Source organism: Channa argus, chromosome 9 (genome assembly GCF_033026475.1).
Source record: "Channa argus isolate prfri chromosome 9, Channa argus male v1.0, whole genome shotgun sequence".
Lineage (NCBI taxonomy): Eukaryota > Metazoa > Chordata > Actinopteri > Anabantiformes > Channidae > Channa > Channa argus.
The window spans coordinates 25,790,410-25,807,997 of NC_090205.1; the positions used below are offsets into that span (position 1 = coordinate 25,790,410).

Sequence of the window (17,588 nt, forward strand, 5' to 3'; positions counted from 1 at the left end):
ACGAGAAAATAGACTTGCCGTGGACACGGGGAGGACAATTAAGGGCAGGCTTTTGTCTCTTTCACACACCGCTGTGTGTGGAAGCTGTCAGGGCTGCGTCGGCAGCGCTAGCAGCAGTGATGGGCAGGCTCTGCTAGTTGGAGCTCAGCTAGCACTGCTCAGACAGCTGTGTGTGTGTGCACGCGCGTGTGTGTGTGTGTGTGTCCAGTACATTTTCCTGACAAGGATGAGTGGCTTGTCAAAGGTGTAGCTAGATAAGCTGAACGACAGATGGTAAAATTGTAAGAGATTTAAGGGCCAGTATAGTACAGTATAGTATAGCAATCCAACAACAGACTGAGCTGTTAGTGATATAATAAATATGTTTGTGCATTACACTGAATTCTTACCAGCTAAACAAGGATCATTATAATAGATCTAACATGTTATTACTACACTGTTTTTAACCCAGGGCATTAAAAAAAAAACACAGAAAAACCCAAACAAACACATTTTCACACTTATGTCAGTGTATACCAATGTTATTATAGTTAACTGAAGCTGCAACTACTACTGAAACTAAATGTAAAAGAAAAAAACGAAATTAAAACTAAATTGACTCTTAATACTAAAATAAACATTTAACAAATATCTCTCGTTTTAAAACTATATACAAAACAAAATAGAACTGACGAACACTTTCAGACTTAAAGAATGTCTGGGACAGATGAAAAGAGTTGTCATCAGTCATCACTGTAGTTGAGGAGAAGAAGGGACTTACAAGCAAAACTAAATTTCTATGAAAAACTGAAACTAAACTCACTAACAAACCCAGTCAAAAAAAAAGAAACTATACAAAATAATAACCATAAGTAGAAGAAAAAATAAAAACTAACTTAAGTGGAAACAATAATAACGCTGGTCATGTCAACACATACACAGTCATGTATTATATATATATATAGCCACCACCTACAGAGTCTGTTTTATCACTTCTGTTACTTTGAAGCTGAATTTTATCTGATTTCTCCCACATAATTAACCTAACATGTACAGAAGGTTGCTTGCCAAAACCACAGTCTGTTAGCAAAATGGTAGGTTATAATATTACTCATGATTTTAACAACAGAAGAAAGAAAGTTCACACATTTTAATGGTATGAAATAGGACATAGTCCAGTGCGTTGGTTCTGTATCTTGTTGCTGCTTCAAGTTATGCAAGAGCAATTTTTTTTACCTCTTATAACAAAGGCTCTCTTATCTGATAGAGGTTGTATGAGCATTCCTTTCTGTAAGATAATCTAGTCCCACATGAAGCCTGGGGCCATTTGAAAGGATTGAGACCCACCAGCACACGATCAAACCTATAAACGAATTGCAGTAATACCTTTTTGTCATCTGGAGTTTCCTCAAAAACTCAACCTCGTAGCCACTGTTGTTCCCTGATACTAGTGGTTTGTCAAGCTGAGGATCTGAAGCTATCAGAGCACAGCAATGTGTTTGGTTTGGCAGGAATTTCATGTTGTGTTGTGAATGTATTTTTATATAGTTTCTGACTCTGAGGATAAAATATTTGGCTCAGATGTTTGGCCACACCTGTCATCACCGGCTGCCAGTGTGCCACTCAGCAATATCTGCTTAATTAACTTTATTATGAGTGTTAATTAGGCTAAGGACTGGCAACCGCCAACTTGCAGTGAGTCCAGAAACACACTAAAGAGTCACACTAAATTATAGCCATATGTCATTGTTGCACATCTCACCGCAAAACCATGGTGATTAATCTGCTATTAACAGTCTCTAGTCTTTTGGCCAATGTTTTCAACCAGATGTTGGCTGCAGGGATTTGCTCTCTTTTTTGCAAAAGAGCATTAGTGAGGTTGGCCAGTAATGTTGGGCAATAAGACCTGGCTGACAGTTGGTGGTCCAGTTTATGATAAAAGTCTTGTGATGAACTGTTGGGTCCAGACCATAAGGGCGATGTCATGTTAAAACAGGAACTTGTCTTCCCCTGCTGCTGAACTAGTTTATTAACAGATTAATCCGTTGATAGGAGAATTATCAACTTATTTCTGGTAAGTATTATAACCCTTTTAGGCCATTATTAAACATTTTTCTGCACAATCCCGTCAAATATTAGGACATTTTTTTTTGTTTCACAGCAAACTGAATCTTTTGGATTTTAATGTTTGGACAAAACAAGCAATTTGACGAGTAGTATTGTAAATTGGTAAAATAATGTATAGATTATTTTATATTGTTATATTGTTAATTATATGATTGTATTCCAGAGAATTTAGATTCCCTTTAAAAAAAAAAAAACAGATGTCCCTATACTTTTCTCCATAATATAGTAGTACATTTTAGTAGGTAATTTTTTTTACTGAACGTTTTATTTACTGGGCGACTGTGACGCTGGAGGTAGGGTGGTCGTCCACCAATCCCACAGTTGTTTGATTATTCGGTTACATGTCAAAGTGTACTTGAGCGAGACACTGAACCCCAACTTACTTGCACCTGGTGAGCGTTGGCCCCATCGGTATGTGAGTGTGTGTGTGTGATTGTAAGCGTGAATGGGTGAGTGAGAAGCAGTGTAAAGACACTGCTTACTACTTTGAGTACCAAGAGGAAGAAAAGCGCTATATAAATGCAGACCATTTAAACCTCTCTACTTTTGCTATAAGCTCAAGAATGGGGACATTTAGAGTGATCGATATTAAAAGAATATTAATGTAACTGGAGACTAATCAAATAGTGATGTTTCTACTTACATTGAAAATTTGACAATTAATTGACTTGCTTGTCTGTCCTTTTCCTCTAGGGCTCTCCATGGCAGATCCCGGGACAAGACATGGAGCTCTAAGCTAGCCTTCTCTATCCATCTCCATTTGCTGTCTTTATCGTTAGCCAAAACCCCCTGATCTATCCCTGCTATATCGCTTTGGCTCACCCTACTTTAGGAAAAGAGGAAGTGAGAGGAAATAGTAAACTTTCCCCAGCTGCTGCCCAGACACACATGCTGCATTGCTGCCATTCTCCAAGCCCTTCTCCATCCATCCCTAAGGCACGGCCACTAGCTTGCTAGCAAGCTAGCACTTGGCACAAAACGAGGGCCTGTCCTCAGGGATAAAAATACCAGCAGACTGTGTGCACTTGCCTCTTTTTTATCCTCCTTTTCCCAGGTCATCCAGCCACACACTTACCAAGTGGGGCTTCTTTTGTTTAGCTGTCATTCCCACTGCTTTGAGCAGTGCAGGATTGCTAGTAGGCAGTCAGTCACTGAGAGAGGGCAGACTGAGGAAGGCAGAGGGAGCGTTTAGTCAAGGATGATGGAGCCCAGCATGGAGAACTGCCTGGCTCAGGTCCTGCAGAAGGATTTGGGCCGACGGCTGCAGGTGGGGCAAGAGATCATCGATTATATTTTGGACAAGGAGAAGTCCCACGACCTTGAGCACGATCAGACAGCACTGGATAAGATGGTGGATGGCATCGCCAGCTCCTGGGTCAACTCCAGCAACTTTAAGGTAAACGCCACAACGCAGTTATTAAGGGATTGTAACAAGTCTGTATTGAATATAATCATGACTTCTATTTGCTTATTACATCATTTGGTTATCTGTGTATGTCCATTTTATACCCAATTAACGATTCATTCTACACTCACTAGGATTTAAATATTTTGTTGGTAGCCCAATTTATTGTGAGGTTGTTTTAGATTTCGGTCAGAGGTAGTGTTTATTTTTCAGCTTTTATAAGGTGTTTGTTCTCCTTCCATTTATTGGGAAATATGTGTCACTCAGTGCATTTACATGCACTTACGTATCCACTTTACAGTCAACTTCTCTTTTTCCCCAGGTAGATTTCTGCTGGATCACATCGATTTCTCTGCCATGTTTTTGTGTAACCTTTCTCAGAAGGCGCATAGGAGTAGCAAAAGGCTTGTAGACAGAGAAGCGAAATTGCTGCATCGTATTAAAATCAAAGTCTGCATAAAGTCTGACTGAATATTAAACTAACACAGAGTGCCTCATATAAGTCTAAATAAGTCAGTCCCCACTGCAGATTTTTTTATTTAGGCAATTTGTACTGTGTATTATCAGCTATATCTATCACATCTCTTTTTCTCTCTCCCCTGTCCTGTCACTGTGTAGTGACATGAATACAGCAAATAAAGACAGGTTTCTAAAATAGGTTTGAGGTGGATGTGAAATCAGATTGTATGTATATGCAGATTGCCAGTAAGCTGGTTACTTAAGTGCACTTAAACTCCATTCCCTGATTACCAGAGAAAGTTGATTTCTCCAAGTAATCTGGCTACTTAAAGCTTACTTAAACCTGGTTACTTACATGAACGTAGGATTCAGAGCAACTTTTGGTTTAAATCTCTGAAGTAAAAGGCTATCAGTCATTTAGATAAGGTTTGTTTTCAAATGTCCAAACGGGGCTGACTATGCTCCAGTAAATGCTTGTGACAGAATTCATTTTTGTCTGTGTTTAGACTGCACTCCATTCCATTGTACAGGCAAGTAATGGCTTCTTTCTAGTTAGATTAGAATGGAATTTCCAGTTTTTCTGACTGTTTGCTGTGTGGTAAAGCTGAAAGTTTGTAGGCAGGCAAAGGCCTGCAGCTTTATTGTTTTGCTTCATCATGACTCACATTCTTGTTCTGTGATTGATTGTGCTATATTCTGGAGTTCAGTCTAGGGCACAGTTTATCTGACCCTGATTGGTGATTACATCAGCAGTTTGTTCAGCGCCCAGCCAGCGGTTACTTTCCCTGCTCCAACTGTAAGGACACATTATTTGCTACAGCTCCAATTTCATGTTGGGATATGCTGCTTTTGCTCTCTGGGCCTAAAACTGTTGGCCATGTCTGCCTGAATAAATCCAAGCCTGCCCCTGATGCCCTTCACACTGTAGCCTAGTTAGTGAATAGTTTTAGTTGCTTTTTTCTGTCTTTCATTGTCAGCCTCAATGCTGTGGTCCTAAGTTGCATGGATGGTAGTATGTGCAAAATTGTTGCACTACTGTGATTTTGGTCTTGGAAATCTTGCACATGATTGATAGAAACTGTGCTGAGAGGCCAGAGAGACTTTGAAATGTGAGTTTAGGACATGCAGCAAGTCAGGGCTTAATTGGATCTGGCCCGGTTACAGCTCAGATGAAGGGGTGCTAGGAGGCCAGAGCTGGTAGATATGGGGCTTCACAATGAGAAGTCAATACTTTTAATCACAGACAGACCTCTGTTCATTGTGGAAAGTTAAAATTCTAAGTTCTTTAAATTCGAAACGCTCTCAAGGCTTATTTGAGTTCATTTGTTAGCCTGTTAAAAGCAAGCCACGACAAATCCATTGTTAAAGGTATAACTGATAACACATCTCTGCTTTTACACAGCTCTCATGAGTTAACTACCTCAACAGAAGCAGTATCCTCACCGCAGCCCAAGCCAATCACTTGGCAACTAATGTGGAAACTATTTAGTTTGAGAGAGAGAGGGAGACAGTGAGGTGATAGATTCATTCACCATAAATGGAGTTTTGGGGGGAAGTGTCTAAAACCAAACAGCTGTTTTAAAGAAAGATCTTTACAGCCTTTCACAATTTCCTAACCTAAAGTTCCACATAGCATGAAGTCCTTCAGGGTGCTTTCTTTGTCCCAAACACATTTTGTGTTTATAGAGCAAACATCACATTGTCTTACTGGTTAGACTACAGCACCACTGGTATCAGATCTTAGATGCTTTTCCAACACAAACACAAGGCCCAATGAAGGTTACTGAAAGAAAAAAAAAAATATTTGTTCATTTTTACAACCTCAAGCAAAAGTGTGTGTATAGGCCAGGCACTTTGCGTTTACATTTGTTACATGTTAATGCTTGGAAGTTCATGACATTCAGCTTGGTAGCAGTTTTTGACTAAGTCTCTCTACCTTCTAAACAGTCAGACAATTTCAACTGTTTCTGCATCATCAGTAAATTATTAGACCATTATCATTTACTCTAATTTCATAATTACCAGTTATTAAAGTGCAGAGTATGGAAAATATTCAAATACTAGTGTATTGTTGTGAGAATGGGGGCGGCTGTAGCTAGGTAAGGCACTCGTCCACTGACCACAGGGTCAGTGGTGCGATCCCCAGACTGGCTATATGTCAAAGTGTCGCTGGCCAAGACACCGAACCACTAACAGCACATTCCCCTCTCCAGCTGTGCAGCACCGGTCCAAGCCTGGTAGAAATTGGGGAGGGTTGTGTCAGGAAGGGCATCCAGCGTAAAAACTGTGCCAAATCAACATGCAGACAATGATCTGCTGTGGCGACCCTGAACTCACGGGATAAGCCGAAAGGACCAAAAAAAAAGAAAAAGAAAAAACAGTGTACGATTGTGTGTCTCAGGCTAACGCTAACTTCAGTTGCATATTGTAGATTTAAATAACAGTGTACAGTAAAAAAATGTTTGCTTATTCTTAGGTCCTTAGAGTACAGCTGCTGCAGCTTACTATAGGATTTTATTCTTTACACAGTAGACTTGACTAGACACTAGACAATAAATACACATAATCTGTATACAGATTCTAATGCATTTATTTTTAATTTAAAACAGTAAAGTGTACTTGTATGGTTAAAAACCATGATGGAAAATTGGGGGGAAGAAAATGCCACAGTAGATTCAGAGAGTAATAACACAACTGATTGCTGTTGCCAGGCTATTTCACCCTTTCTAAATGGAGCAATTTAATGATTCATGCACATGCAATTTCAAATGAAGAGAGTCATGTGTCCAAAAGATGGACCGCTCGATGCAGTTGTTGTTTTCCAGTGTGACCTCCTCCTGTGTGTCTTTGTTCCAGGGTGTGTCAAGCCAGTGTCCACCTCCCACCCGTGGTTTCAGCTGCTAAATTCACTTGAATCAAGTCAGCATATGTCTGATGATTGGCTTAATACAGAGGTGTGGTGTATAATTTGGTCCATAATCTGCCACACTGTATGTGGGCTGTATTTAGTTTCTGGGGGGTTCTGGTTGCTCGTTGGCTCTGGACAACCTTTTTTTTCCCCCTACACCTTTCCTGCTTCCAGGATATGATTTAGGCTCTTGTCAGCACCTATCCATCATATTGCCTCACACTTCCCTACATAATTTTCATGTGTGCCTGGGAGATGAGTCAGTTTACTGACTAAAGTAGTTTAGCCTGGCAGGACTGGTTTCTGTGTTGACGAGTCTTGAAGTGATCGCTCAGGCAACTCTGTGCCACAGTGCTAATGTCATCAAAAGATACAACTGAAAGTCTTTTGCACTGCATACAAGAGTTCGTCATTTACACCTTACTCCTCGGTGTTGCTCATTATGTGCAATAATGCAGGCTTGTTTTACCACATTAAATAAGGTAAACTGACTTGCAGTTGTACCTGTTGTCCTCTGGTTGTCGTTTATCATAATTCTGCTAAATAAACTGTGTTCAGTGTCTCCCCTAATCTCAGATCCAAAGATATTTTAGGAACCTAGGAACTTTTGGCTATATGCTGAAGGATATATACAGAATTTATAGCATCATATCATATACTGCCATCCAGACAATGTGTTTTCAGGGAAGGTCTTAATTATTTTAGCATAACAATATCAAACCACATTCAATACAGAGTAAAATAGCATAGCTCAGTAGTAAAAGCATTCAAGTGCTACGCTGGTCTCCCAGTGTTGTTGGTGTGTGTGTGTGTGTGTGTGTGTGTGTGTGTGTTTGTGCTTGTGTGTGTTATTAACTAACATCTAAATCAAGGTGACCTCTTCACATATAAATTTGCAGTTGTTTGTAAATGTCCTTATTTGAAACTGCCATGTGTACAACTTACCAGCAAGTGACATGCATAAATTCCAAAAAGAGAGCGACGAGACAAGTCCAATAATTTGTAGATCGATCTAAAATGCAGTCAACCTAAACCTAGACCTAGATCCCCAGACAGTGCAGAAACACTGCCAGCTGCATGTTGTACCACCAGGTAAGTAACAGCTATTATTTAAAAAAAGAATCAACAGATACATAATTTGCATACACGCCACATCTTAGATCCAGTCCAGTATTAACACTAAGCAAAAACTTGCAGCAGTCAAACAGGACCCTGATCACACTCAAAGTGAGGTCCCATGAAGACCTAGAGTGCCAGATGAGAGAAGGCATCAGATTTATGCAGCCAAATTGTAATCTGGGTAAAAACTTTCAGGACTCTTCAGGACTATAGAGACACTTGGGTTTGGCTATTTAAGAGGCCGGCTATCCGGTTGTCTGTCTGTGTGTTTGTTTTGAGCTTACTTGATCAATAGATCTTCTCTTTCATTAACTACATCAGGATATTGGGGAGGGGTAAGTCGTGTGCGTGTGTCTCTAGTTGGAATGACAACAGCCAAACCATAGCCATAGCCTGTTTAGCATTTTACTAATACTTAGCATTAATCCCCCTTGGACAGCAGAGGGAGGGAGAGAGAGAGAGGGAAAGAAGGAGAGGGACTTTGGATCCATGGTGTGGTGCCATTGTTAATGCTTAACCATGTTAACTTTGTGAACCGCAGCAGTGATTTGTAAAAAGCTGCAACAAACATCGTTCTTTTATACTGATGAAGAAGAGTCTTAAAGATGACACCAAACGTCTATGTTATGCCATATTATGAGCTCTGGCTCCTGAGTTACAAAACTTTAAAGGTCATCATCATCTGGGTGATATCCAAATATAAATGAGTGTTTCTTTGTCTTTTGCTTAAAATTGTCAACATATAAATAGATATGACTGCAGGTATAACTTGACACTCTAAGATAAGTATCTTACAATATCTAAGACATCTGTCATATTTTGCGATATGTGAAAATATATACATTTTCATCAGTTGACATGAATAGCTCTATTCTTAAAGAATGAATTGTTCTAAAATGATTTGGGGGCTTTTGTAAGTTAGTGGATCTGCATAGAATTACACTCCATGTTATTCTTGCATTTTGTCTTTTCCCTTTATCTAGTATTATGTAAATGTACTGATATGTATTGATTGGTGAGATGCAGTGAACCTCCCTGTTGCATGTACTGTGCAGGGCGGCAAGAGCACGCATGAAGAGTGTAGAACTGGGTGTGCACGGTGGCTCCAGCTTGGCAAAAGGACTGCCCCATGATAGAGGGAGGAGTGTAGGCAGAGTGGAGTCATGCTCAGAGAGTCCATGTTAAAGCACCCAGCCTCTGGGTGACATTGTTTTTCCTGTTTGATGACTTTCAATACTTCCTCTATCTTTCTATATCTTTTTGATATACTGTGTTTATCATTCATTCTTTCTTACACACATAGTTTTCTGCTTTCCTTTTCCTCTTTGCACACTCTACTGTTCTTCTTTAAGTCCCACCTTATTTTTAACCCTGTGAAACCTCCCACATCCTTTGTCATCTCTCACTGAATGCAGTCTCTGCTGTAATTTAGCAAATGCACTGTGTAAAGTACAGTCCCTTTGTTTCACCACCACTGCCACCATGAATGTCACCAACATCAGCTACAGAAAATCCCTGTGTCTCGATGATCTCCCCCTTCATAGCTGCCTGTAAAAATCTGTGCACTGGTGGGGCTGTTTGTGGCAAAGATGCCATAATCATAATTTATCCATCTATTATCTGTAACCACTTATTCCCTCCTGCCCACCTTTAGCGTTGATGAGTCAGTTATTTGAAGCTAGAAACAATTTCCCCAAACAGAAATGACTATTTAAATAATCTATTTAACTGATCCACATGTACATTTGCTATATTGGGCCCTACCTTCTGGAAAGTGTCTGACAAGGAACAGTTATTAGCTTTACAGTGACCCGAGGCACAGTGCTAATACAGTGAAATTATATTTGAAATAAAGAACAGCCAATAAAACAATGCGAGTCATGAATTGGCCTCGACTGACGCCAGACTTGAATATCATAGAAGCAGTATTAGATCACCTAGATAAAGGGGAAAAGACACCGAACTGAAAAGAAAATTTCAAGCGGTCTCCCCAAAAGATGTGCTGATTGCACATTGTGCTGTTTGTTTTTGGGTTCTGATAAGTTAGTGTTGTTTTGTGTACATATTTTTGGTTATATCTTAAAGAAGAGACCTAGAAACAAAAAAATGATTATTATTGCAACCTTGTTAAAACAGAAAAGCTAAAGGTGGTCTAGCAGCTTTTCACAGTAACAAATTTGATACATTTGCCAGTAAGGTTCTGTGGGAGGTTAATTGCAGGTAAATCAAAGTGATACCTACTTAAAGTCACTGACTCAAAGAACCAAAAAAATAATAAAAATGTAATAAAAACCAAATAGGTTATGGTCCCCTGGTTGTGTGACTAGGTTAGAACAACTGGAAATGATTTGTATAGTTTGAACTGGGGATGGACAGTCAAAACACCCCAAGACACCATATATGATGATACATCCATGGACAATAAAGCAACACAATATCAGTGATGTACAAAAATAGTAGAGTGTAGTTTGTTTCTGCTGGTCTTTCAATGTAAAAAGCAAGGCATTGTGGGTACTAGAATATGGAAGTGGACATCTGATAGCCACAACTTCTACTACATTTTCCATCTTAGCAAAACATAATGAACTGTGAAAACCACAGTCTAGACTGAGGTTCATATCTAATTGTAGCTAATGGGAAAGATGTTACTCGCTGTCAATAGAACTGTCCAGAAAAAGGTTCTGATAGAGTGGGAATGGTGTGTTTGTAAGCCAGGGTTTGCATGGTCAACTCACAGGAAGAAGGGTATGGGTTCAAACCTGCTGACTTGCTGTTGCGTGTTCTGAGTTTCTGTTGCATTCTTGTGAGAAAACTGGGCCTTGTGCTTGGTCACTTCTCAGCCCAACTATCATCAAATTGTAGACACAGTGTTTAAAGGGATTGTGTCTCTGTGTCAAATTGAACCTATTATTCTTTACAGTATATGTTTCCTATGTATTATATCCTCCAGGCAGACTCAGATTGAACCTGTGTTTCTCCAAACACTATGCTTCTATTCTATGTCACATCTTTTTTTGTATTTTTGTTCCTACACCTCAGCTCTTTAACTGCCTAAGAAATGCTGCATCATTTTGCCTACTCTTTGAATATCCCTTATGCCCTTATAATGCAGACAGCTTACAGATTATATTTAGACTAGTTATTGCTTCTTCCCTGTCAGATAGATGGCCGTAGCCTTATTCCATGCATTATGTGTTGTATCACCAAACAGGGCTAGCAGGCCAGCAGGGCTAACCACTCAAACACCATGCTGCCCTAAACTATCCATCCCTATGATTTTTTTTTTTTGTTTGTGGTACATGTGTTATCTACAGTGGGTAAAATAAGTATTGAACATGTCACTATATTGTTCATTAAATACATTTTGAAAGGTGCTATTGACATGACATGTTCACCAGATGTTGGTAACAACTCATGTAACCCACACATGCAAAGAAATCAAACCATAGATGTCCATAAATTAAATTATGTGTAATAATGTGAAATGACACAGGGAAAAAGTATTGATCACACTTGATGAACTTTATTTAATACTTTGCACAAAAGCCTCTGTTGGTAATGACATCTTCAAGATGCTTCCTGTATAGAGAAACTAGTCGCGCGCATTGCTCAGGTGTAATTTTGGCTCATTTTTCTACACAAAGACTCTTCAAATCTTCCGTGGGCATCCTCTGTGAAATCTGATCTTTAGTTTTTTCCATAGATTTTCAATTGGATTCAAGCCAGGTGATTGGCTGGGCCCCTTTAACAGCTTTATTTTCTTTCTCTGAAAGCAATTGAGAGGTTCCTCGGCTGCATGTTTGGGATCATTGTCTTGCTGTATTGTTCCACCCTTTTTCATCTTCATCATCCTGGTAGATGGCAGCAGATTTTTATCAATAATATCTTGGTACATTATTTCCATTCATCCTTTGTTCAATAATGTGAAGTATCTACCTCCAAACGTCACAGTTGGTATGGTGATATCCATTGCCATTTTCCCTCCAAACATGGTGTGTATTATGGCATCCAAAGAGTTAGAGTTAAGACCCTTAAATGAGCTTTAACATGCGTTTTCTTCACCGATGGAGTCTTTCATGGTGAGCGTGAATATGAGCCATGGCGGTTGAGTTCATTACTTATTGTTATCTTTGAAACAATTGTACCTTCTAATTGCAGGTTTTGCTGAAACTCCCCACAAGTGATCTTTGGCTCTTAGACAACTCATATGCTAATTCTTTTCACTCCTCTGTCAGAAATCCTGCGAGGAGGACCTGGGTGTGGCCGGTTTATGGTGAAATTCCAGATTTTGGCCCCAACAGTAGTCACTGGAACATTCAGAAGTTTAGAACTACTTCTGTAACCAATGCCATCACTATGTTTTACAAGGTTGCAAAGGTCTTGACAGAGCTCTTTGCTTTGACCCATCATTACATGTATTTTGTGTGATACCTCGGTATTGAGACACTTTTTTATAGGCCATCAGTTGAGACTGAGCCGGCTAATATTAATTTGCACTGACAAGGGGCAGGATTGCTTTCTAATTACTGATTGATTTCAGCTGGTGTCTTGGTGTTCTATGCCTTGTTGCACCTCCCTTTCTAAATGTGTTCAATACCATTACGTACCTCATGTCATTTCACAGTATTACACATAATTTATGTACATCTAGTTTGATTTCTTCGCGTGTGTGGATTCCACGGTTCGTTAACAACATCTGGTGAACATTTCATGTCAATAGCACCTTTAGAAATATATTTACTGAGAAAAATGATGACATACTTCAATACTTATTTTACCCGCTGTATGAATATGTAGTTGTGTGTGGGAATATGTGAGTATCGTGTTTAAAAACTCACTATAGTATATGTGAATGGATACTGAAAGAGGAAATTTAGTTTGAAAATAAAACTTTTTTGACTTTGCTTGGGCCTGAGTAACTGGGGGGAGTTCAGATAGGATTCTACTTAAGAATCCTTCACATGCAGTCAGTAAATGTTCTTCTATGAAACTACTTGGCTCCCAGATGCTGCATCCTATGTTCATGTTTTCAACATTTCCTACAGTAGGACCTGCATATGTACACATCATGTGCAGTGGTATGGGTGATGAAACCACCTTGTAATACTGGACCCACACCACAGTTAATCCTAAATTTTAAGGACTATTTTATTGTATTGAGGTTTCCTTGTAATTATTTATTTTGGCACAGTGGAGCTTCTACACCTGTGCCATGCTATCAGTCTGGCTGCTTGTTCTGCCGAGTCAGCAGAGCCCAGGAAGTAAGTCACTCTACATCAAGTAAACTCCACATCTAATATGCCCGTCATGATCCAGAGTAGGCCCCACGGGTGTGTGTTGTGCCATGGACACAGAAGTGTGTTGTACGACACAAAAGGATCCTGATTCTGTTCATATTACATGGAGGTGTACTATGTCAGGAAGAACACTGTACAGAGCAATTCCAACAGAAACCAAGAGGCATATTATGTGACACAAGTCACAAGAAAGAGTTTTGTTTAAAACAGCAATATTCAGTGCGTATCTATTGTGTGAGGGGACCAGACACATCGCAAGGAAATGATGAGAGACAGTTCCTTCAATTTATGAAGGCCCATGTTTAAGAAGTTCAGTTTGACCTCCTGCAGGGTTCTTATGCTTCTTATTCCCAGACACCACAGGATGTAAACACTGTTGAGTGTTGAGAGGCATTAACACAAGTATTGCTGAACAGTAGCTTGATGCTGTAGCTTTACACGACTAACTACTTAGTTAACAGGCCCTTAGTTTGAAATGTGAAACTTAGTGACCTACTGAGTGGCAGTACATTTGTATTTCCCTTATGAATTTCTAAAAATTTTTGTGTCTGTGGTTAACCATAAAAATGTGACCGAACTTGTACTGAGCTGGCAGCAGGATGTTTCAATTTCTACATTCAAAAGTTATCATACAGACTACGCTGTGCAACGCTGCCCAGCCCAGTTTTTCATTTACCTTCCAACGAACCTTACCTCATGCAACAATTTATTCTTCTTAGGTGGCACATACCAGCATTTTAAGATAATTTGTGGTATTCACCCTCTTCCTTGTACATAACATTTTCTTTTATGCACAAACATTATCACAATTGTTAAACAAATACACCATTACGTTATGCTTAGTTGGATTAAATTATTTAATACCGAAAGAATCTTTTTGTAACTGGACATCTGTAAAGAGTACAGATATGTTGGGCTCGGTCAGTGTTGTTGAAGTTATCACACAATTAAAAATGAAAAATTAATATGCTCCCATCATTACATATATCACAGTATTCAAAGAAAATGTAAATATATTATCGGAGATTAACAAATTCTGTATTTACAGATACTATAACAATAGGATTTTGAATAGAAAACATAATTCAAACATGTGTTCCCTTTTAATGACTTGTTGCAGACATAAATGTTGTGGGTAATTTGACAACCTAAAAAGCAAAGCAAACAAAGCAACATGCATAATTCTGTAGGTTGACATCACAAAAGTTTAACCATACAACTAATTTCATTGACCACTTCTTTGAAGAGTCCACATCAACATGGGCTCTGTCCAAAATCACACCCTGTACATGTATAGCGTTCCCACCATTTTGTAGTAGTGTCTGAATGTTGAATGTGTAAATCTTTCCACTACATAGTGCACCCAAAGTATCCCACAATGCAACACTAAAAGTAAAGTACATAGTATATACTTTTGGAACAATCACACAATGCAATGCTCCGCGTTTTAGAGATTGGGAAAATTACAGTTGCGCTATTCTAACACCTGTTAACATTGGTGCATTGTGACGATAAGCATGTGTCTGAAATGCCAATTGACTCACTATAGAGGGAACTACTTACTGTATATTATATAGGGAGTAGGGAACAAGTGAGTCTGGGCTTTCGGACATAGTGTTTCTGTGATTTGTTATATAAATATATATATATAAATGCAATCAGACAATCATATTAATGTGAATAGATATTTGTAAATCCCTGAGCCACACTGAACTTGCCAAAATTGTGCTCAGCATCTTGTCCCAATAAATGACCAGTGACCTTTGTCATTCCTAAAAACAACTAGGAGCCTTACCTCCTGTGTTGTTGTCTGTAAGCAGTCTCACTATGTCATCCTGACTCAGCTGTCTCACTGCCTCCATGTCCACTCGTCTCTGCATGTTAGTTTGCTGCCACTTTCATTCTGACTGTTGTCTGCTTAAAGAGAGATGGCTTCTCCATCCTGTCTAGCAGGTGCCCTGGCGTTGTATGCTTGACACCCTTATACATTCAGACACCACAATTAAGTCCAAAACACGCTACAAAGAGCAACCAATATTCAGTTCAGGTAGCTGGAACCTTCGGCAAAGTGTGCTCCCCATTTTTCTAAACGTGGTTAGTTGTCTGGTTTGCTGCTACTGCTTTTAGAGTTTAGCTCAGGACAAATGGGCTCATGAGAGCCTCAGCTCATGTCAGTGCCTGTCCCGTGGTAGACCACATCTCTACCTCTAGGATACAGCTGGAATCAGCTGCACCAAAACAAGGTCTGTTTTTTACAGTTACACCGGGTCAGAGAAAATAAATGTTTGCCTATTAGTCAAAAATTTGTGGATATTTCTGGGTTACAGAAAATTGATGGAAATTCTGCTTCATTGTGAAATACCATATAGAAATGTATAGGACAGCCTCTCAATGTTTGGGACGCAATAGGAATGATGTATGACTGACCAGAATCATGTTTTACAAATATCATTGATTTCAATTCATGTGGCAGTGTAAGCTACACTTCCTGAAATTACCACCACTCAGCAGTCTGTTTCTCACAAGCAATGTGTTTCTAAGGAGATGTTTAAGGTAAAAGATTTAGGAGGCAGGTTGTTTATGTTGCAAAGCCCTTTTTGACTAATTTGTGATGCTGGACATAAAATGGACTCCACTCATTGAACAAATGTTCAGCTGGACATTTAGGAGAGAGACATACTTACACAGAGTTTGTTTGGGGATCTATTAGAAAAGTACTAAAGTTCTTTTGATTGGCTAGCGGGGACCTTATCTAAGAGAGTTTTTGATGTTTTATCCCTTTCATTTTTCTCTGCATTCATGCTTATAATAAAACATTTTGAACTTGAGCACAAGAGGCAAACGAAGAGAGAGAGAGAGACAGAGACATGTAGCATAAGTCCAAAGGAGGGTGCTTGTGTTTGTAGTGTTTTCATTGCAGTCAGTTGAGCGTGAAGTGTTGTCTTGGGAGGAAGTGAACTGGAAAAGAGTGCTGCTTGTCTGTGTATATATCTCTGACTGTGTGTGTGCTAAGGTCATACAATTCATAAAATATAAGTTTACGCATACTCTATGTTTAGCGCTTTTGGCTTTTTTCCATTATCAGTGTTTTTGGTCCAGTCCATCTCTAGTTGCCATTATGCCCGAGGTCCTGAGCTCTGCTGTATGATGCTGAGTCACTGCATGGTCACTGCTGCCTAAGCACACTTTTGGAATATGATGACACCATGGCTACAGTCTCCAAATGCTGGCATAACATCAGAATTACTCATCATATTACTGTTAGTGGATCCAGTGCATGTTAGAAATGCCTTCAATGTGTTAAGGCCAGGCTGTGTCAGGCTGTGGTTGAATTGGTACAGTTGTGCTAAAGTCTCCAGTGGTGACGCTACAGACTTTTCACTGCACTTTATTTGCTTTTACATCATGACATGACTTTAGTCACCATTATACACTTGGATGCATTGGTTGACAATCTACAGGAAAAGAACAATGATGTTACTGTAAAGATCCTGTATGTAAATATAATATATTACATAGAATGTCATTCAATGAAGGCTTAACATTTGTGTGCCACAGCTGTTACCTACTTTTAACTGTCCAAAACTAAAAGTCATATTTTGTGTCAGGACCAGTCAGGTGCCCACATAAAAATGCATAGATAATTACTGAAATAGGAAATTAATTTAAAAAACATGCTTCCTATGTAATTGATGGGGTCCCACAGTCCATCTTTTTTGATACTTTACATTCACTGCAACTCAACAGGAAAAGACTGTTGAGGGAAACACAAGGAAAGTATTTTATACAAAACAAGTGAACTTTGGAAAATATCCACATCTTTTAATAAAGTCAGACTGCTTAATCATCATTTTAACTTTAGATAAACATCTGAATACATTTTTGAACAGAGCAAGGACTGTGGATTTTGGCCCCCATCTCTTTCATTGAGAGAGCTTGAGGAAGAGATCTCTTTGAGGCCAGTATAAACAGGAAGAATGATTACAGCAAGTAAAACCTCTTTCAGTGTTCACATGGGCACCTTCATGTTGTTGTAACAGATTTAATAAATATGAACCTGTCCTTTAACAACCACGGTCCCAAATATAGCACTGTTTTCCATTCTATACTTAAAGAAAGCCGAATTTCTTTGTTTCTGTAGCTCATGTCATTAACTCAGTGTTTCTCTGACAGATCTAAGCAGTGTGTATCAGTGTCTGAACCTTTCAAATTAGTTTAAAACTATCGCTCTCCACTGCTTGAATTGGTACCATATTTTTATGATGTAATTGGTGAGTTTGTTGTCTTGGTGTCC

The 17,588-nt window shown here is 39.2% G+C and overlaps 1 protein-coding gene across 43 annotated transcripts in view; it reads left to right on the forward strand.

Moving 5' to 3' along the window:
- Positions 1–17,588, forward strand: part of clasp1a (cytoplasmic linker associated protein 1a) — a 79,214-nt gene that overhangs the window by 511 nt on the left and 61,115 nt on the right. For all 43 annotated transcript variants that reach the window (XM_067516628.1, XM_067516596.1, XM_067516592.1 and 40 more), the window contains exon 2: positions 2,800–3,502. In XM_067516628.1, coding sequence (XP_067372729.1) covers positions 3,305–3,502 — 198 coding nt within the window. In that variant the 5' untranslated portion in view covers positions 2,800–3,304. The remainder of the gene's footprint in view (positions 1–2,799; positions 3,503–17,588) is intronic.